The sequence below is a fragment of the Melitaea cinxia genome, chromosome 6 (assembly GCF_905220565.1).
Source record: "Melitaea cinxia chromosome 6, ilMelCinx1.1, whole genome shotgun sequence".
NCBI lineage: Eukaryota > Metazoa > Arthropoda > Insecta > Lepidoptera > Nymphalidae > Melitaea > Melitaea cinxia.
The window spans coordinates 13,322,501-13,345,503 of record NC_059399.1 but is presented as its reverse complement, the minus strand read 5'-3'; the positions used below and the strand labels follow the sequence as shown (position 1 = coordinate 13,345,503).

Sequence of the window (23,003 nt, the reverse complement as noted above, 5' to 3'; positions counted from 1 at the left end):
CATGGTACCACACTTGGGATATCTCTTTTCCAACAAAAAAAAGAATTATCGAAATCAGTCCATAAAAAACGAAGTTATCCCCAAATATACATTATATATATATATATATATATATATATATATATATATATATATCGAATATATCGAATTGAGAAACCTCCTCCTTTTTTGAAGTCGTTTAAAAACAGAAAAGTGTTTAGGATTTCAATAAATTCATTACCTATAGATTAACACAAGAGAACTACCTCTAAAATGTTCAAAGCTTATTAATATCATAATTCTTTAATTTAATCTCTTATAAACTATAAACATACAATATTGGGCTAATGTCAAAATGTAGAGATGATCTGTATCTATATCTAGCCTATTCATATTATAAATAATTGAATGTATCAAATAAAATAAACACAAACAATAAATAATAAATAAAACATTACCTCTTCAAGTTGATTAGGGTTGATCTGATTCTTTTCTACAAGTCTCTTGTAGGACTTAAGGCTCATTCCTGGAGGCACTTGAAAGTCACTCTCTCCGCCAATGGGCAATGCTCTAACAAAAATATTATATATATGCTTATATTTATATATTTAAGAAAAATATGTAAAAAGTTGAATTAATTTTAATAGAATACTTACTCAGCCGAACTCTTAAAGTTAAACATACTAATGTTTCAGAAATAATGCCATAGGTATGTATACCAGAAAAATGGCGCGTAGGATCCAAATCTTTGACACAATAATATGTTTTAGAAGTATTTATTAGCATATAAAAACTTTTAAATTTAAAAAAATGTAAATATTTCGTTTTAGTACTTACCTATAAGGCAACAAGAGGATATCTGTAGCATATTTAAGAATTAAGTTGGATAGTTTTGGCTTCTCTTTTAAATTTAGATCTGTCTCCTTAACATCACCAAGTAGTGGCATCACTAACATTAAGATACTAAAATATAAAATGTATTTATTAATAATGTATATATTTATAAAAAACAATGATAACAAATTAACTGCATATAATACAAACCCATCTTGATGTGCTGCTGGTTTGTTCTCAATAGCTTCAAGTAGAGTCGGTGTTAAACTTATTTGTTTATCTTTTGGGAGTCTCGGAAAACCCATTGTGATGTAAATTATAGAAAAATTCTAAAAAAGACATTTTTATTTTAGACACATTCATATTTAGTTTGAAGGTACTCATTAAATGCTTAATTCCTATTCAAAACAGTTTTCAAATTTGCATATATTAGGTTGGGAACAAAAAAAAATACCATACAAAAATTTTAGCAATAATACAAAAAATCACATGATACTGAAAAGACAATATTTTTACAATACAAATATTACTTACAATAATAAAACTATTAGCTTTAGGATCCCTGTACAGTTGTAGAAGAGTTTCGACAGGCAATTGCACTTCATTTCGACATTTAACCCTCTTGTTCACATGAATCAAAAGCTCCATGACTTTAGTACGAATCTGTTAATAAAATAATTCTATTTCTCATTATATTATTTTTATAAACAATAAAATTAATTCATTAAACTACTTCATAAACATATTATTATATTGGTAATGATTTTAAAATTATAGAATCTAACAAGAATTTAAGAGAGTTCTTAAATTCTTGTTAGACAAAACAGTAGCAATGAGCATTATTATTAATAATTTGACAAAAACTTCCAAGCTATACAAGACAGACAATAGAGTTTCACAACTAATGCGACTTAAGTATATAGTAATAAATAAAGAGACAGTGGTCATCATAGCTGTATTAAAGAATAAGCTATGCTGAAGATATTTATACAAACCTGTTCATGGGGAGATGAAAGTTTAAGAATAACAGGAGGCAGGAATCTATTCAAGCAATTTTCCAATTGCTCATCGGTATCAGCATTCCCGAGTCTTAGAAAAACTCGGTCAAGAAGAACTGGAATAAGCAGCCGGTGAAGTATATTATTATTTTTTTTAATTAATATTACACTTTTAACATGTATGTGTAAAATTTATCTTACGTGAATCATTCGAGCACTCGCTGCTACTCTCAGATATGTCCATTTCAGACATTTTTAATCATCAGCAATTCAAATTCTGATTTAATATTTTGTATTTGTCCACAACCACAACTTTTGCAAACGAAGTAGAATGACAGACAAAATATCACTAGACAGTTTTCCGACATTGACACTGACATTTTAAAGTTGTTGTATTGCGTTCAAGAAAACAATTCAGAAAAATAAGTGAAAGTAACTTAATTCTATACTATAAAAATTATAAAGAGGTAATCTTCGGAAATACTAATCCGATCATAAAAATTCTATCACTAACAGAAAGCTACACTATCCAGGAGTGATATAGGCTATAGTTCATTGTGATTGCATAAAAAAATCAGTGAAAAATACAAGTATATGTAAATCAAGTCGGAGAAAAGCGGGTGAGATGTTATGCTTCACTGGCATGCGCTGGCTAATCGGTTCGGTATAGACGAACATAATGTTCACCAAAAATATTCGTTGTACTGTATAGCTAGTTGGTTTTATATAAAGTGGAATTTCGTTTGTTTAAGAAGTTATTCATTATTTATTTGGACAATCGTTCTGGTGTGTTGGTGCAATTAAATAGATGCGTTGTAGCCATTGGTCATGGGTTCAATTGCCGCTTATGGTAAATCTTTGTATTTGTACAAGTATTTTCCTCGTCATCGTATACGTTGGTGTGTATCTGTAAAGCTGTCAATCCTAATTGTTTTTATAGTAACCTGATAGCAATCGACACTAGTGGTGGGTAAACTGTCTAGTATCTACCTAATTGAAGTGGAGAAGAGAATGTTGAATTGAACTCAAACCCTTCTACAATACGGATGTGACTCAGTTCAGTTAAAAAAAAATATCCTTCACCTTTGCAACTAGATTATGTAACATCGCAAATAAGGCGACATTCATTATTAACGTGAGCTCAGAATGGGGGGAGGAATCCAATGAAATCTCATCAAATCTCATTTAAACAGAGAAAATAAATAAAATACAACAACAAAAAATCTAACAGAACAGAAAATCTTACGTCAACTTCAAAAAATATAAAATAAATTATTTTGTGTTGATTTTGCCTGCTAAAATAAATTTCTTGGCTATTAAAACCATTTAGTTTTTGCTTTGAATTTTATTTAAATAAATTAACTACAGTCTACTTGAACAGTTTATTATTTCCCATCACTCTCTATTATGTTCAGCGTCAATCTCACGTAAGGGGAGGGATGGTCCAAGAATATCTCACTAAACCTCACCTAATGGGGAGAGGGTCGAAACTGATCGAAAAATAGCTCACGTAATAAATGGAAGCCCCCTAACAATACAAACTAAGTTACCCATTTGAAGGCAATCTAATAAATACTTCCTTTATTGCAATGATTTTCACACATTTTTTATTGTATACAGCTAATATATGCTACATACATCAAAGTAATTGACTTGGCTTGTAGCTTTAATTTATTAAGAATAAAAAGATAGATAAAATTTGTTACAATTTTATTCTAAATCGACTTACAATATATTAAAAATTTAGCCATAAAAAACTGGAAAATATGACAAGTAATTAATTATAATCCTAATAATATCACATAAACAGATTTTTTTTTCAATTTAAACAATAATACCAATAAACAAAAAATAAAATTTACTCTAGAAATCAATTAAGTTCTTCATTACAACAAGCGATGCAAGTACATTTCATATTTCTAACATAACACAGCACTCGATCACTAATCTATCAGTAGTACAAAACCTTGAAAACATATTTTAACATTTTATAACATTAAAGATACATAACTCCAAAGTCATAGTACTTCAGGAATGTTTTACTATCCAATTTCAAGAATGTATATAGCATCCAATCACATTCACAATTTATTTTGTAAAATATCCACCCAAAATTTTATTACTGAACATTAGCACAATGTATCAAATTATATTTTTCTAGCAACACTATTTGAAAAATACTTATTGATCGATTTTTTTTTAAAATATTATTTTTGGTTGCCCATATTTTAAATTTCTTTGTAAATCTTATATTAACCAAAACTGTTTTTTTTACTCAATACCATGAGCAAATATCATTACAAGGCCGGGCTCCACCATCATGTGTTCGTCGACGTGGGTATTGTCACATTGAAGGACAAGAACAGCTTGCTTTCCTGGCACTCTTTTACATACATATTTTTCATATAATCTGTAACAATGAATAGTAATCTATGTTGAATTAATCTGTACTAATATTATAAAGTATATGTGCTGTGTGGCTACGGCACAAAAAAAGAATATAGCCACCCCCTTTCTTCCCGTGGGTGTCGTAAGAGGCGACTAAGGGATAACAAAGTTCCACTACCACCTTCGAACTTAAGAAGCCGACCGATGGCGGCCATCTAACCGCTGGCTTTGAAACAACAGGCCGAAGACGGGCAGCAGCGTCTTAGGTGCGAAAAAGCCAGTCCTGCGGTCACCAACCCGTCTGCCCAGCGTGGTGACTATGGGGCAACACACATGAGTTCACGCATTTTTTGCGCGAACTTGTGGAGGCCTATGTCCAGCAGTGGACTGCAATAGGCTGGAATGATGAATATTATAAAGCTGAAGTTTATTCGTTTATTTAAGCCTGCTAATCTCAGGCACCACCAATTCAAATTGATTTTTTTTTGTGTTGTATATTCCATTTACCGAGGATGGATATAATTATGCTATATAATATTTTAAATATACGTTTTTTCCTCAAATTAACGCAGATACACTGTAAGGGGCAGCTAGTATTAAATATAAGCAGTACCCAATATGAAAATTTCAGTACCCAAAAAAAAGGATATCAAAGTTGTAATTTCATTTGTGATATTAATTAGGTCCTATTTATGCTGATACACATTGCAAATAAGCATTCAAATTCGCTTTTTTTTTAATAGAGGCATAAACATTTTTTAGTTTTCATATAAATTTGAAAGATCAAAAATTAACTTTTTATGTACCTTCTATTATTTTGTCTTGTTTCTAAGGAACATAGGCCGGGGGGCCACCGTCTCTCATGGCAGTTTTCCATAAGGTCGTCGATAATGTGCGGAGGACAGCCTGACTCCGACAAACTTCGCTTGATCATCATCTGTATTAAAATACATTTTATTTAGGCCCGTTTAAAATAAAAAAAAAATTAATATAACCCCACTGAGACAAAATTTAAAAATAAACAGGAACAAAACTACCAAACACACTACAACTTTTGTGTAAACAGCTAAACTTATACTTTTATAAGCTTTTATTTATTATATCTAAAATCTAGAACTCAAAAAAATTTAAATGCAGGTAAAGACCTGACCGATTAGTATACCATAATAATATAGTTTGGGACTTAAAATAATCTTACATTAAAATAATAACAATAATAAGTGGCCTCTTTAATAACACATTTTGATTATTAATTAAGATTTTAGGGTTGATTAGCTGACAAAATAAAAACAATAACAGCCTTAAATAACGGTTTTTTACGGATCAATCTTTAATGGATCATATATACATTTGCTTGTGTTTTTAAGGGTAATTTCAGGATTTATTGGTTTGAATTGAAAAATTATTTTTTATTGAATAGTTCTTTTAACATTGAATGCAACAGGCTATAGGTAGGATATATATTTTAGTATGTTTTTCCTTACATTAACGCTGATATAACTGCAGCATAGCTTCACACATGCAACGCTAGTGATATGCACAGAGCTATCCTTTGAGATTATTTAAACCTACAGGGTGTCATCGGGCATGGAAATTGTATAACACAAGTGGGACTCGCATTAAAGCCAGCGAGTTGGCTCAAAGAATCATCTTAGAAATACGATATTATAATTAAATATCAAAGTATAGCTTCCCACATACCACGCTAGCGGTATGTGCGTAGCTATCCTTTGCGATTATTACCACCTGCAGGGCGTCATCGGGCGTGGAGATCATACCGCCCCAGCGCGTTACTCGCGCCCGAGCCAGTGAGTTTGCCCAACGGACCACCTCCTCTCTTTCCATCTGGTCGGCGAGCGCTCTCATTGTAGGATTCGATACACGCATTGCTCGCATGAACTCCTTGAAAAAAAAAAAGAATAATAAATAAATGGCCATCACTTGGATTTACTCATGTCTGGGTGTGGAAACAAACACAATAGGCAATACAAATGTATACCATGTGCGGGAATCGAACCTACAATCGCTAGTGCTACAGCCATAAGCCAGTGATGTAACCATTGCCATAATGCATCATCGAAAATTATGTTCATATTGATACTGTCACTTGTTTTAGTTATTTTTTTTTTCTTAGAATACTTTAAGTTAGTATTATGGTTAGAATAAAATAAACAAATACAAAACATTCTCATTTGACGAAAGTAACATAATTATAATAAAAGGGAGTATATGATGATTTGTAACTATAATTTGTAATATTAGAGCTAAAATTATGTCATACATTAATTTCTATTTAGTCTTCACTAAGCTATTTAACTTTTTATAAAGAAATAAACATTACAATTTCTGGTAGAAAAAATCACACAATTACTAACTTTAAGAAGAGCCAATTCACGCTTGTGTTCATTTATAACAAGTCTCTGTTCCGCTAGTTCTTGTTGAAAATCAGTAAGCTTGCCCTGTTGTGTCGCAATCAAGGCTCGTAATTCACGGACACAATTGTGTTCTGCAAGTTCATCCTTTGGTATTACCAGACCACAGCCCGCTTCGCATGACATTGGCCTCTTAGGATTATATTCACCTGCAAGAATACATTAGTTACATGTATTTTAACATACATTTAATATCACTAGAATACTATTAAATAATTAAAACTATGTTAATGTAATTTGTTTATAAGTAAAATTTAAAATCATAACTAGAACTACTCCAACTTTATTAATACTATTGCTATTTATTCAAAAAAGAATGTTGCAGCAGAAAACTAGCTGGGTTAGGTAGTAACCACATCATTCATTTTTCTGTTACATTAAAAGCCTTTAGCTAACTTGAAACTAATAAAAATTTCTAGGAGTGCCAATATTATAGAAATTATTATTCTGAGTAATGCCTTGTATTAATAGCAAATATAGTGAATTGATAATAGGTTTTTTTTTTATTCTTTTTTTTTTAGGGATCTTTGTCTACACAGACATGCCAGCCCCATCATATCCTAATTCCCACTATGTCTAAGAAATGGAGAAAGAATCATTGATGATGTAAGATCATATTAACTAACAAATTTGCTGCATCAGACAAAGGTTCTGTTAACACAAATAAAAAAGTACCCATATAAAATTTATTTATACTAAAACGTTTTATCCATGATTCACTCTCCGTTTCTTATTTATCACATTCACTTTAGTATGTGGTGTACATCATCTAGCAAGCCGCATGTGTCACAATACTGGGATTCAGCTTTTTTCATTAAAAAGGCAAACTTTTTGGATGGAAAATTGCCTGAACGTAATTTGAATTCCATAGTGATGTACTTCCTACCAATCCTTGCTTTTATAAACCAAGGTAAACGAGGGGGCTGATTGTAAATAATTTTGTACCATATACTCTTTTCTTTACTTCTTTGGTCGAAATATTCTTTAAATTTTTGACAACAATCAATTTAAATTTAGTCAAACTTTGAAAAAAGTAGTGAAAAAGTAGGTAAAACATGAAGTTCCAATCCTTCATTTATAGCTATCTTTGCTAGACAGTCAGCCTTCTCGTTACCACTAAGACCTATATGCGATGGAACCCACTGCAGCTTCACATTTATATTCCTAATCCGAAGTTCGTTTAAAATGTTAATATAATGATTAATGATTGTGTAGGCTATCAATACACCTCTGCTATATCCAGAGGCTAATCGAGCCAAATGTTGTAAACTACTTTTACTATCCATGAAAATGACAATATTTTGGTTATTCAGTGTACTGAGATATTTTAAAGCCTCTGAAACTGCAATGAGATAATATGTAATTGAATCGCAACTTTTCACTGCAAATGTTATATAAGATTGCAGATAAGCAGTATTTAAGTATCACTATACAAGTGTCAAGTGACAAGATACTACATTCTCAGAGAAGAAGAAAATTATAGTGGAAACTTATAAGAATCCATCAAAATCACAATGAAATTATGTGTAAATCTAGAATTTCACTTGGATACAATCATAAAAAACAATGTAATTTGGTAATTAAAATAGATCATAGTTGTAGATATTTTAGATATTAAAAAGAATCAGTTATAAAAATGTTCTTTGATTCTAAATATGTCTGAAAGATTAAAAGAGCTTTAGCTTATTTATTTTGTTCTAAAATTTTCTATTTTGCTTGTGGATAATACAATAAAAAGTGAATCAGAAATACACTTTCCATAGTATATGTGAAGAGCAGTAGAATACTTATAATATATATTAAATAAAGTTTTTTTTTTTTTCTTTTGTACTTTTTTTTATAGTACACATGTACTACTAATTATTTTAATATTGTGCACTTATCTGTCGAAGCTTTCTTATACTTAAAAATATATTTTAATATAACATACATTCAACTAAATGTGAAGCCAGAGAATCAAGTTTTAACACAGCATTACAACCATGAGGTGCATTATCACAGCTTGTACATAATCTGAAAAAAAAACAATGTTAAAAAATTTATATTTATAAAATTGAAAAACGACTCTGGTTTCCCTTCAAAACGCATAAATATTTCGCTTTTTTTAAATTACAAAATGAATATGTTATTTGTATGCTTATAATTTATTGTAAAAGATATAAATATTGTGAATAATCTATATATCTCACATGATGTTTGTTCTTACAAAAGTAATTAGATTCTCAGTAGGTTTAATAACAAAACATAACCTGAAAGTTAAATAATATATGAAGTACTTTCATATACTTGAATATGACCTACCTCGAAAGTAAGTTACGCAGTATTCTTGGAACAGGTCTCAGCTGACACGCGGTCACCGCCTGCCGGTCCACTGGACAAGTCGGTTGACGACTGATCCACTCTGTTATGCATGCACGGCAAAATGCATGCTCACAAGTTGGAGCCTAAAAATAAATATAAATGTATTAATATATTCATTAACATATACATAATCCATTTTCACAGTTCGTATTAACATCGTTGTACCTGTAAGGGATCCTCTAAAACTCCTGAACAAATGGGGCAAATTAGTTCTTCGTCAACGTCACCTTGAAACCTTTTGATTTCAAAGCCCATTCTTAATTTTAGGGCTAAAAAACATTAGCTTAGTTAATCTTTGTGTATACAAAACAATAACAATCAATCAGATTACTATGTCCACAATATGTCACACAACAAATTCAGTCTATTTGTGTCATCCAAATCCAAGTTAACACCAATAACAAAAACTCATAGGATAATAGGTATAAAAACTAAACAACAAGCAAGGCACAATATTATACTTTAGCAACCACAGAGACCAAAGAGTATATGAAATTTATAAAGGTAGAAAGAAACTATATAGTGTTGCAATAAATGTTTTCTCTGTGAAATGTTTTGCAACGTTATATTGAAAAATTGAAATGACCTCAACTCAAACCTCAAGGCTCAAACCAAAGCGAGTAAACGAGTGTCGCTCAAACCTTAAAGGTTCAAACTCAAAGAACTTTTTGTTTCATTTACATGTAATAATGTAAATATTATTTGTTATAAAAACTTAAACAACTGTACAAAAATAAATTAATACTTTATTATTTATATTACAAACATTATACGAATTATATTTTCAATACAATTTATTCGATAAAAATCATTTTCGCTTTTACTACCATAGAGTAAAACTGTGTACTTGTGTAGTTTACTTTTAGTTTTAAAATATATATGTATTTAATGCTAACCTAGAATAACCACCGTATAAAGTGCCTGTATAAATAAAGTGCTGTGTGGTTACGGCATTAAAGAATATAGCCACCCCCTCTCTTCTCGTGGGTGTCGTAAGAGGCGATTAAGGGATAACACAGTTCCACTACCACCTTGGAACTTAAAAAAGTCGAACCTACCCCACCCCAGCCCGCAAAATAATGATATTTGTAATAAAAAAAATACTAATTGATAGATTTTGAATTGCTCAATTCAACTACGTTGTCCTTTTAAATTGCTCACCTCAAATTATATAATTAAAAATCAAAATTTAAAAAAAAAATCAAATATTTTCAAACTCCTATATCTTTCGATGTATACAATATTTTAAATTGCTCAAAGTGTTAAAGAACTGCTCAAGTTGCATTTATAATTGCTCAAGTATAGTTTGGAACAGATCTACTTCCCTTAATTTTTAAATAAATATAAATAGTTTGCACAAATAAAATATTGATATTTGTAAAAAAAAAAAAATACTAATCGATACATTTTCAATAGCTCAATTCGACTACGTTGTCCTTTTAAATTGCTCACCTCAAATTATTTAATTATAAATTAAAAAAGTCGTCGAAAAATATTCTTTTATCAATATTTTCAAACTCCTGTATCTTTTGATGTATACAATATTTTAAATTGCTCAACGTGTTAAAACCCTACTGAAGTTGCATTTATAATTGCTCAAGTGCAGATTTGAACAGCTCCACTTTCCTTAATTTTTAAATAAATATATAAAGTTGGAACAAATTTAACGTTTATATCGATAAAGTGAGCGCTGCAGATGTGCATAGACAATGATGGGAAGCCAAAAAAATTGCGGATATTCGTAATAAAAAGATGCTAATCGTTCGATTTTCAATAGCTCAATTCAACTACGTTGGCCTTTTAAATTGCTCACTTCAAATTATTTAATTAAAAATCAAAAAAGTCGTTGAAAAAAATTCATTTATCAATATTTTCAAACTCCTATATCTTTTGATGTATACAATATTTTAAATTGCTCAACGTGTTAAAACCCTGCTGAAGTTGCATTTATAATTGCTCAAGTACAGATTTGAACAGCTCCACTTTCCTTAATTTTTAAATATATATAAATTGTTTGAACAAATAAAATAATGATATTTGTAAAAAAAATACTAATCGATACATTTTCAATAGCTCAATTCAACTACGTTATCCTTTAAAATTGCTCACCTCAAATTATTTAATTATAAATCAAAAAAGTCGTTGAAAACATTCATTTATCAATATTTTCAAACTCCTATATCTTTTGATGTATACAATATTTTAAATTGCTCAACGTGGCGAACTGCGTCTTTGGTGCGACAAAGCCAGCCCTGCGGTCACCAACTCAGCTCAGCGTTGTGTCTATGGGCAAAACACATGAGTTCAAGCCATTTTTGGCTCGAACTTATGGAGATCTATGTCCAGTAGTGCACTTCGATAGGCTGATGTGATGATGTAATGATAAATAAAATAATATGCGTACAATTTTAAAAATAAATAAATAAATAGTTAAATACAATTAAATTATAAATTCTTATCTTTTGAATAAATATATGGTAACATTTTTAATCTGCCACTATACGAAACTGATCTGCCATTCCATTCTGCAAATTACCATTTTCTCTATTCTCATTGCTGTTTGCTTAGGATTAAAAATGTATTCCAGATATAGAATTGAATAATATGTGTTTATTTATTTTGTGATTTATGATATAAGTTAAAATAAAACATCAATCAACATGAGTGTTTTCAAGTCTGCAATGGGGTACTTCAGCTCTGCAGGTGCCAACGGTGGCAGTGATAATGATTTTGTTGGTCAATTTGTAGAGATAGGAAACATGAAATTAAGAGTGAAAAAAGTTATCGCAGAAGGTAATCAACTTTTTAATTACCCTTTTCGTTTTATATAGACTGTTGTAGAAACTTTTTTATTAAATACCACTGGGTAACTTTTATACATACGCTTTAATAGATTGGGGGCGTTAATATTCATTGTTATAAGATTTATACTTCCAGTTTAATTTTAATTTAGAAATAGTCATGATTTGAATAGTATTTTTAACTACTATTTACGTGTTTATTTATTAAGTTTTTTGCTTATTATAAGAATGAAAATATTGTAGTTGTTTGTACAAGAAATTATGCCTCTATTGTACATCTTTGAATATACATTTTGCTTATATTCAAATTTATATATGATAACTATATGATAAAGTGAGAAGTTAATTGTATTACATTAACATATGCACAATTATTGATTAGTATCATATGGAAACACTTTTTGGACTAAATGGTTACTTTCCTTAAAGAAAAATTTAAATCCAATGCACTTTCCTATAGTGTGACATAAGTTGTTGGCATTTATCCAAAAACTTGAACATAGAATTTACCTAAAAATGACCTGACTTCAGTGGTAATCTAGCGTGACTGGTACTTTTTGGAAAAAAAAAAACTAATCTAACTTAACCTCAAAATTGGACCGTTCATTGCCATAATTTCGTTCCATGAAGTCTCTGGCTTCTAAAGAACACTAGGGGTATTCAGTGTGATTAAATTACGGAAACAGAACCACATTAGATTTGAAACTGTATTTAGTGCCTGTGATGCTAGTCACGCTAAATTACCGCTGGGGTCACGCTAGTGTCTGAATGTCCTTAACAAAAAAAGATATAGTTCTGTATGTTTTAATATAATGCTGTTTCAGGTGGATTTGCATTTGTATTTGTTGCTCAAGATGTATCATCAGGCACAGAATATGCCTTAAAAAGGCTAATGGCTGCTGATGAACAAGCCAATAAGAATATTATACAAGAAATTAGCATATTAAAAAAACTGTCCGGACACCCTAATATAATTAAATATATAGCTGCTTCTTTTATTGATAAGTCGAAAACAACCCATGGAATGGGTGAATATTTGCTACTGACTGACCTTTGTAGCGGAGGAAGTTTGATGGAGGCTTTACAGAATAGAGGACAGGCATTTCCACTTCCTACGATACTGAGGGTATTCTACCAAACTTGTAAGGCTGTGCAGCATATGCATGCACAAGTGCCCCCTATAGCCCATCGTGATCTCAAGTTAGAAAATTTCTTAATTTCTAATGAAGGTATGTTGTTTTGTTAAAAAAAACTTAACTCTTAAGCTAATGTATAAAATATTATCTAATATATAAAATTCTCGTGTCACGGTGTTTGTAGTTAAACTCCTCCAAAACGGCTTGACCGATTCTCATGAAATTTTGTGCGCATATTGGGTAGGTCTGAGAATCGAACAACATGTATTTTTCATCCCCCTAAATGTTAAGGGTAGTCTACCCCAATTTTTTTTAAATTATGATTTGGCACTGAAAAATACATACAACCCTAAATTTTCACCCTTCTACCACCAACCCCTATTTTTAAATAGCGTTTAGCGGCAAGACAACATTTGCCAAGTCAGCTAGTGGTTATATATTATTCTCAAAATGGTTTTAGTTGTCCATAAGGATTACAATAATACTCTTTTAAAGTGATAGATTTAGAAAGGTTTTTAGTTCATTTTTTTTTTCTCGTTCATTAATTGATATTGATTATTATTTATTTAATAAAAGTAGAACACACAGTTGTATCAATAAAAGAACAATAAGAATGATGCATACTTACAGGTACAATTAAATTATGTGACTTTGGTTCTGCAACTACAGATGTTTTCTCTCCAAATCCATCTTGGAGTGCAAATCAAAGGAATATGTTAGAAGAAAATGTAAGGATATGCTATATCATTTTTTTTTTATTTAAGTTGAATCATCAAATTACCCATTCATACCAATATTTAGGTGTAACCAGTTCTTATTCTTTAGTAATGTACAGTACTTTTTTTTTTAATTTAAAAAAAAATATTTTTATTTTATTTAATACTAAACATTTCAGATTAGTGAAATAACTGCTTTTGAATCTTTAATCAAAATTGTTAAATTACAGTTACATTTACAGTATGATCTAATCTAGAAAAAATTGTGAAGTAAATTTAAAAAATGAAACCTGTAATTTAACAACTTTTATTAAAGCTTAAATCAGTCATTAAATTAATCTGGTAAGTTTAGTGTTAACAAATTTTTATATTATCCTAAAATTACTATCTAATATTATTATCAATAAAATATTCATCATTATTACAATGTTTATAATTTAAATTTCCAATGAGTATTGTCTGGTTTTGTTTGTCACATATGTGTATTTTTAGTTGGCCCAATTCACAACCCCAATGTACCGGGCTCCCGAAATGCTTGACACTTGGGATAATCGGAAAATAGATCACGCTGTTGATATATGGGCCCTAGGATGCATTCTGTATACATTGTGCTATATGCAACATCCTTTTGAAGATTCGGCAAAGCTAGCCATATTAAATGGAAACTATAATTTGAACCCCAATGACCAACGATACAAATGCTTTCATGAAATTATAAGTGAGTATTTTTTTTACAGTAAGAAGTTTTTTTTAGTGCTTATTATATACTATTTAGTGAAAAATATTTTCTTGATATTTTAATAAAATATATTTCGTACATTTAATAGAAAATATTTAGTATTGAGACAAATTATGTATTTCATTGTGTTAATTTATTTTGAGTTTCTTTAATTATGATTATTACTTTTTTAGTTAATACTAATTTATGTTATTTTTGTTTTGGTATTGAATTTACTATTACATATATGAAAATAATGATTCTGTATATATTTTTATAAATAATATAGTGGTGTCTTATTGTGTTGACTCTTATCTTTATCTATTTACCATATATCATGTACACACTGAATATAAGGTAAGACATAATCGTCATAGATGACCTTGATGTTTAAATGATAATAATTAGTGTTTACTAAAATATTTCGAGCTGAAGTTTAAACATTCAAAATATGTTGTTAAAATGTTAAAAAAAAAAGTTTGATATTGAATTTTTTTTAATACAGTATTATTTATTCTAATACATAATATATAATTTTTTTCAGTAGTAAGATTATATAGAACCTGAATTAAGTTACCTAAACGTATTATGACTTGATACCGTTCCCAGGTGGCTGCCTCACAGTGAATCCCGAACAACGTTTGCCAATAAGCAGTGTGCTGGAGCGGCTGGCAGCCATAGCTGAGTCCAACAACGTCAATCTCAAGCAACCACTCAAATTTGAGCGTAAAAAAGTTGAACAATCTGTGGCCACTAGCTCGCCAGGTAATAAGAAGTCAAGTAAATATTACACTACCATATCGTAAGACGCGTCGCGGCTCACCGATACATGTTATAAACGGAGCCTTAACGTTCGAAATTATTTGCGATCCCTCAGTCCACGCCGGTCCATTGTTATGTTATGTTGCATTTAAAACTCGAGCTAAAAATGGTCAAGTATTTTTTGACTTTTTACACTCAAATTTTTTTTTTCTCATAAAAAAATTTGTTTCCATTTGATTTTATTAGTTAATTAACGGCAGATAATGTGATTTTACATTCCAATGTCGGTTACCACCAAAACAAACATCGCCAAAGGTAAGAGATTCTGTATTGGATAATTGGCCAATTGAAGGTAGTATAGCATTTATTTGACTTTCGTTGTTTCTTTATTTATAATTTATATTATAGCTGATGCTGTTCTCAATGAAACGTTCAATTACTGCTCTAGCGTCGCTAAATAAATACTCATGGTTTAAATTAGGTTTCAATAATAAGTCTTACTAGTCTCAATTTCTGAATTATAGTCATGAATTAATAAGTAAAACCATAGAGCTTAAAATTACACCAGGTCTACCTGGACTTTGAATAAAGTATATATATATATATATATATATATATATATATATATATATATATATATATATATATATATATATATATATATATATATATATATATATATATATATATATATATATATATATATATATAAAGCGAAAAATTGGTATAAATTATATAATAGAAGTGATTACCAAAAAGACGGTGCACATTTGTGAATTGTGTGCATCAATGTTAGATTAAGGTTAGCTTATAATATTTACATGCACTATTTTATTCAATTTTAAAAGTCATGTAAAACATTCCTCTAGGTGTAAGATGTAAAACTTTCAAAGCAATCATGAAACCCCATAGAATATTCACAAGATATATTTTTACAAGTGTAATGTACTGAATATTAAATATACTAAGGCATATTTACTATATTTTAAATATGTAACAGACTTGCATATGTTTGAAATTAGACGAGACATTCCTATATCTGTAGATTATTGAAGTTTATTATTTGTATTAAATCCTATCGATTAGGCGTAAATACATTACTGCAATGTATAGATTTTTCATAAATTGCAACTAACATCTGGGAAGCCATTACGGAAGGCTACAAGTCTGCACTAACATTTTCGGTTGCTTGGGTACCAGCACTGTTTAATTATGTATTAACGGTATTTCACATTCTATTGGTGTATATTACTAGTCGAAAGGTCGAAATATTACTCTTTAGATTAACAAAAAAGGAAATCATTGTACAAATTGGTCACATAAATCATGGATTTATGAATTCCCAGGACAATATAAATATAAACGTCAGTGATAATATTAGATATTATGTATATGGAAAGTTTAAATTTGTAACAATTGTACAATATATTTTTAATAATCGCTCAAGCGGCGAATTAATGGCAATATTAATAGATTATTGCCAAAATTATTCAGGAAAACAATTTTTGTTTATTTATATGATAATGTTAGTCAAAGGGAAATAAATGGATATATTATCATCATTATTGGTTTGTTTTTATTTATAAACAGTTCATGCAGTTACTTTTAAAGGAGGAATACTTTCGAAGGGAATTCGTGGATAATACCGGTAAATTCACTTAAATTATATGTTACTGCTAACCTAACTACTTTGTATGAAACACTAACACTGAATAAACGCTTACTAATTAAGTAGATTGTTTGGTAGCACATTACACTCTAATTGGTCATTATACTGGCGTTGTATAGTCCCAAATATCATCTATGCTTTTCAATAACCTACATTCATAAAACTTTTGTCATATAAACCTTTTATGAAATTAAAATATTACATTCTATTACATTATTAATTTATTATATCATTCATAATCAATCGTTTATTATATTCAATTAAATTCCAATTTTGCCCGCGACTTTGCTCGAGTAGAGCTGAAGCTTATATACACTTGAAATAAGATAACTTAAAAATCTCGTTTTTTGTTATGTAGGTAAAACTCGAAAATGTATAGACTTAAACCAAACGATAACATTTATATTGTTAAATTTCGAAAATACCAGATCACTCACACAAATTTCTTAACCCGAAATTTTCGGTTTCCAAAAATAATGAATATTAATTACTAATCTCTAGCTCAGATAGGATATAAGAGTACCTCTGGTTTGAAAAATTCCAACTGTCATAGCGTGTATATTTTAAACTTTTCAATTTAAATAATATAAGTATTATATTAAATCCTTTTTTTTGTTTATTAAAAATTATACAGCGTGAGTCTTTATAAAGTGCACATATCAAAATCAGGGAAACTACACCCTATTTCATCGATGAAAAATTATCAAAAAAAAAAAAAAAATATATATATATAAGATTTTTAATGATAATTTTAAAAATCATATATATATATATATATATATATATATATATATCTATATCGATATATATATATATATATATATATATATATATCTATATCGATATATATATATATATATATATATATATATATATATATATATCGATTTTCTCATACAACCTGGGTGACACAACGCTTGGTTTCAAATTTCTTAATTAGCTTGTACACGATAAAAAACCATATGACCATATTAAATGAGAAAATATGTTTTTCGATGCATATAAATAATATTACAATCCTATTTATAATTAATATGAATTAACATTATTAAAAAAAATTGTGATTTGTTAACGTTAACAAGTCTATGAATTTTATTAATGTTATCAAGTTTATAATTCGTGTAATACATTTGCTATCAGTCATTTGCGAACCAGGCAAATGGTGAAAATTAGCGTAATTGGAATTACCTACCTATATGGTATGGGTAATGCCTGAAATAAGGTCTGAATTTGAATAGGAGAATTTAAAATTTATCGAAAATAAAAATTAACTTATACTAAAAGATGATAATAATATAGTTCATAATAATTATACAAAAAAAATTGTTTATAGTAACTCCGCATCTATTTTCGGGGCTAAAATGTGTTTTCGTCGCGCTTTGTTCTTTATTTTTCTTTTTTTATTTACGACAATTATTTACTATTGGCATAACGACATCTAATTTACATATATCTAGAAGGAAAAAAAATATGAGAGTAATTAATGGTTTTTGTATTACCATTTATCATTCTAGTATAGAATTAACTACATTAGACATTTTTCGCATATAAAGATAACAATATAACGTATAATGTTTGAAAGGTAAATATATTAGTAGAATTAATTTGAATAAGCTTAACGGCGAGTTGCACGAAAAGAAATTAAAATTTAAGTAGTGATTAAACTAATTTAATCGCAAGAATTGTATGAAATTGTTGTGATTAAATTAGTTTAATCTCTACTTAAATTTTAATTTTGTTTCGTGCAACTCGGCGTTAGTCAATTAAAATACAATACTCAAAGGAGATTTTAAACGTAACGCTTATATAATATATAGATTGGCAAGTCTAATATTGGTATCAGTAGTTCCTTAGGCTAGCTTGTCTGATTAAGTATATCATTAATTTGGGCATTGTGTGAGAGGAGATAGTATTTACCATTATATAGGAATATTATATTTATTCATTATTATTAGTGATAGTTAAAATTATAATTAGTGTCCTCAAACACAGAAGTATATTAGGATTTGTTCTTTACTTATATTATATTGCAACGAAGATTTAAAATGATACCTATCTTATTTTTAATTGTATGATTTGTTTGCATGTAATTACTTATTAGTAAAAGCTTGTCTCTTGTTAGTATGAGCTAATTCATTGCATGTTTGTTCCTCTATTCAATGACAAGTCTCATGCCTTTGTTTATAGTATTCCTGTCTCGGAAATTAACTTTTTTTTTTTTTTTTAATCTGTATTTATATTTAAATAAAATGAATGGAAGTGGTACACGAGATAAAGGCATCTGACTTCAGTGACGCTTCGATCTCTGTCTCAATGCATATCACGTTTTCTTTTTCATTTTAGGTGTTTTCAACTTTTTCGGATGCCCGATTGTTTTCTCGTTTAAATGACACGTGGCGCATGAATACTTGGACTTCACTCGCATCTTGAAAGCTTGCTAGACATAATGGATATGCTCGCAATGATGAGTATTTAATTTTTTTTTAATTAGTACCTATTGTACTGCGATATCGCGCCGCGCTGCCTATTCAAAAAACCTGTGCCAAACTTACTAAAAAAATAAATACTTTTAACAATTATTCAATCATTTATTTACAAAAAGCTTTTTAACAGCTATATCGCTAATAATATCCATAGAATCAAAATGGAAAGAAATTATGGAGAAAATATTGGCAGAACTGTAAACACTTTTAAATAAAAAGTACAAATGTAAAAGTGATCTTTGCAAGTAATATTTGTCGCCATTAAAAAAAAATAACATCAGTTCTCAAGATTGATAATCATTTATTTATATTGTTTATATGATCTGATAATTGTAAAAATTACTTAAGATGATTATCGATCTTAGATGAATAAAAATGTTTTTAAAAATACTACTAAAAAATTATATGTTCAGTTTTAGCGTGATACAGCAGTGTCATTAATTTCAATTGACGTCCATGTTTTTTAAAAGGTCAATGTAGCCAATTGTATCGTTCTTATTTTAGGAATGAGCACTCTTTGTCAATTAAATAAGTTATTAAACGTCTTTGATGTTTGCAGTGCGGTGCTATTACGGGCTACTTACGTTTAAGATTTTCCCTTTTTTACTTAGGTATTCTGTTTTCGTTAAAATATATTATAATTTATTCATAAAATAATTAAAACATTTACGTTGTGATTATTTAATATGTTTAAGTATAATAGCTCTTATGTATGCTATCAGAAAGCTTTTAAAATCCTATAGATTTAGATCTTAGACAATAATAGAGTAATATAAGATGAACGCATCTGAGAGAATGAGTTTCGACATTCCAAAAAAAGGCAAAAAAAATTTAAACATTTAGTTAGGTTTTTTGTTATGTATATAAACTTCGAATAAGTGTTATTATTTGTGTTTTAAAAAGCACAAGTATTTAAATATTTGTAGAAAGAAGTAAATTTGAAATTGTGTTGAGAACATATTTTTCTATATAAAATATTTTGTGATAGAAATTTTTTTGTGCGACATTTTAAAATTTTACTATGATTATACGGTGTGCTATTAACAGTTATACATTTTGTTTTTATTTCCAAAGATTTTTTTTTATAATAAGTACTAGCGAATAGATTAAACCATGTAGTGTTGTTCAAATGTACTAGCTAAATATTCCTAAGTTAATGAGTTCTGACCATTACTAGTTACCGACTACGATCTAATTTTTTATATTATTTATTTTACACGCAGTAAATGTGATAATGTTTATAGTACTTACAAATGTTAAGACAGGTAAATAAGCAGTATTCATAAAATTATTCTGTAATATATAAATAGCAAATGTGAGACTAAAACCGACGATAAGAGGGTAAAAACAAATGCATTTTAAATTGATACAGATTAAAATTTCCAGTTCGTATTCGAGCAAATGTTAATTTATTTTAATTAACCTTTTTAGTGTTTTATATTAATCTTAAAAAATATAAAACATAATCATAAACAAATCCAGATGTCAGTGTGCGATTTTAAAAATAATGTTACGTATTAAAATTGTTTTTAAATTAAAGGATTTATAATTGTAATTAGCTCAAAATCATGTTTGTTTCTCGTTACTAAAATACTTTTATTAATTCCAGATAATTGACGTATATTTCACGGATTGCAAATTAAAATAATTGTGTTTGCTCGCAAACGAAAAAAAAACCGACTTCAATTACATCGACAAGTAATACAACGTAGATCGACGAAAACATAGTCAAGCAACTACGCGTTATCAAAGATTACTCAAAAAGTAGTCATCAGATCTCGATAAAATTTATATGTAACTACATGATAAACATCAGCTTTCGATTAAATTAAAAATTATCAAAATCGGTACACCCAGTAAAAAGTTATTACGGATTTTCGAGAGTTTCCCTCGATTTCTCTGGGATCCCATCATCAGATCCTGGTTTCCTTATCACGGTACCAAACTAGGGATATCCCCTTTCCAACAAAAAAAGAATTATCAAAATCGGTACATCCAGTAGAAAGTTATGCGGTATAATACAACGTAGGTCGACGAAAAAAGCGTCAAGTAAAAACGCATTATTAGATATAACTCGAAAAGTAGTTGTTAGATCTCAAATAAATTTAAATGGGACCAATTGGCACACAAAACCTTTCGATTAAAACAAAATTTGTCGAAATCGGTCTACCCGGTCAAAAGTTCTGATGTAACATACAAAAAAAAAAAAAAAAAAAAAAAAAAAAATACAGTCGAATTGAGAACCTCCTCCTTTTTTGGAAGTCGGTTAAAAAAAGCAAATTACAAATAAGTAAACAACTATTATTATACGAAGAATAAAAAAATATAATTTTTTATAAAGTCGAAAGTAGGGATGTGCGAATATCGTTCGAATCGAATCGAATATTAATGTGCGATTCGAAATCCGAATTTTCGAATTGTTCGAAATTCGACGAATATTCAAAATATCACCGGATTTGCTATTGTTTCCAATTTGAATTCCATTACATCGTGTATCAAAATATTATACTTCCGAATAATATATTTTTTAATTAAAAATCAATTACCCGGAGAAAACAATTGCTCAATTTCAATATGTATTCTCTGTCATTAACATAAAAAATCTAGATACTAATATTGGCTAGATATCTTTTCAATTCATTTTGGTTTTTATAATTATTCATAACATATTTAGGAGTATCTTGTACTTCTGCTGCAAGTGGAAGATTATTTTTCACAGCTGGTGATATTATACCTAATAAACGAATTTCATTACCACCATATTCAGTATCGTATTTATTGCTTTTTAACAAAAATTTGTGGCAAATTTTCATACTAATTGGTCTATTTGTGTAATAATATCTCGTGGTTCAAGTAAAATGTATATTAATTGTTAATTTCATATTTGAATATCGAACATAACAAACTTGGAATTCAAATTACTCGAAAATTTGCGAATAATATACTTAATTCGCGATTATTCGATTCGAAACGAATAATTCGTGAGTTCGAATTTTTCGCACACCCCCACTCGAAAGAATTCCTCAAATCTTAAAATATTGACAAGTATTACAACTTGTAGTAATATATATTTTTGTATTTTTATATTATCTTTTTAATTTTTAATTTTTCGTATGAAAATATAATATTTTAATTTATTTTTGAAATGCTGCCTTACGCGACTTAGTCCTTTTAATATTAAAAAATAATTAGAAATATAATATACATCTGTGTAATGAAGGTATATTAGTATTAAAAATGTTATGTATCCCAAAATATGATCTATTGTATACATTTTATATGGTATTGTGACTGTTTTCTTATCAAGCTATTATTTTTCCTGGTATGGTATTTGGTAATTTTGTATTCTTAAATCTTACATCACATTAGAAAATATGTATGCAACATTTTTCAATTTTTTATTTAACTTATTAGCAATATTTTGTTACTATTAGAACTTAAGACGAAATATGTAAAACTGTAAAGATTTATTTAAAGTTAGAAATAAATATAGAGTTAATGAAACAAAATGTTGTTTTTGTGCTAATATACTTATATTATGAAAATTATAAGATGACAATTGAGTCCAAATTTAGTCCCTATTCATAGCTAAAAAGCTACTTTAATTAAAAAATTACATTAGAAAATACATTAGAAAATTACATTAGAAAGTTGACGATAAAATATCTTGAATTTTTTTTTTTTGATGACATCTACTATCACAGCCCGCCAAAAGTTTTTTTTTTA

General features: G+C 28.7%; 3 protein-coding genes across 4 annotated transcripts in view; 1 reads left to right on the top strand and 2 right to left on the bottom strand.

The window, feature by feature from the left end:
* LOC123654402 (proteasome-associated protein ECM29 homolog) overlaps nt 1-2,158 on the bottom strand; it is a 30,501-nt gene extending 28,343 nt beyond the window's left edge. Inside the window, exons 1-6 of the mRNA XM_045590311.1 lie at nt 2,013-2,158; nt 1,809-1,927; nt 1,348-1,476; nt 1,024-1,142; nt 817-942; nt 438-549 (exon numbers count right to left, since the gene is read on the bottom strand). Coding sequence (XP_045446267.1) covers nt 438-549; nt 817-942; nt 1,024-1,142; nt 1,348-1,476; nt 1,809-1,927; nt 2,013-2,064 — 657 coding nt within the window. The 5' untranslated portion in view covers nt 2,065-2,158. The remainder of the gene's footprint in view (nt 1-437; nt 550-816; nt 943-1,023; nt 1,143-1,347; nt 1,477-1,808; nt 1,928-2,012) is intronic.
* Nucleotides 2,159-3,979: 1,821 nt separating this feature from the next.
* LOC123654665 (E3 ubiquitin-protein ligase NRDP1) lies at nt 3,980-9,498 on the bottom strand. Of its 2 annotated transcripts, none has more exons than XM_045590555.1 (7): nt 9,158-9,498; nt 8,933-9,075; nt 8,562-8,644; nt 6,575-6,780; nt 5,943-6,101; nt 5,006-5,136; nt 3,980-4,221 (listed from the first exon to the last, which is right to left on the bottom strand). In XM_045590555.1, exons 1-7 carry the CDS (start codon nt 9,245-9,247, stop codon nt 4,083-4,085), a joined length of 951 nt encoding a protein of 316 aa, XP_045446511.1. In that variant the 5' UTR covers nt 9,248-9,498; the 3' UTR covers nt 3,980-4,082. The 2 variants fall into 2 exon arrangements, with proteins under 2 accessions (XP_045446511.1, XP_045446512.1); XM_045590556.1 differs by having other exon boundaries at nt 5,946-6,101.
* Nucleotides 9,499-11,480: 1,982 nt separating this feature from the next.
* LOC123654396 (cyclin-G-associated kinase) overlaps nt 11,481-23,003 on the top strand; it is a 24,775-nt gene continuing 13,252 nt past the window's right edge. The window contains exons 1-5 of the mRNA XM_045590306.1: nt 11,481-11,785; nt 12,618-13,022; nt 13,560-13,657; nt 14,138-14,363; nt 14,973-15,128. Coding sequence (XP_045446262.1) covers nt 11,653-11,785; nt 12,618-13,022; nt 13,560-13,657; nt 14,138-14,363; nt 14,973-15,128 — 1,018 coding nt within the window. The 5' untranslated portion in view covers nt 11,481-11,652. The remainder of the gene's footprint in view (nt 11,786-12,617; nt 13,023-13,559; nt 13,658-14,137; nt 14,364-14,972; nt 15,129-23,003) is intronic.

What these genes read in the sequence shown, in the direction of transcription:
- LOC123654665 (XM_045590555.1), bottom strand. Translation starts at nt 9,247, where the DNA reads ATGGGCTTTGAAATCAAAAGGTTTCAAGGTGACGTTGACGAAGAACTA. An exon ending in CCGATGACGCCCTGCAGGTG is followed by an intron (nt 5,137 to 5,942) that starts GTAATAATCGCA and finishes ATTTTAATACAG; the next exon opens with ATGATGATCAAGCGAAGTTT. An exon ending in ACAAGACAAAATAATAGAAG is followed by an intron (nt 4,222 to 5,005) that starts GTACATAAAAAG and finishes TCATTGTTACAG; the next exon opens with ATTATATGAAAAATATGTAT.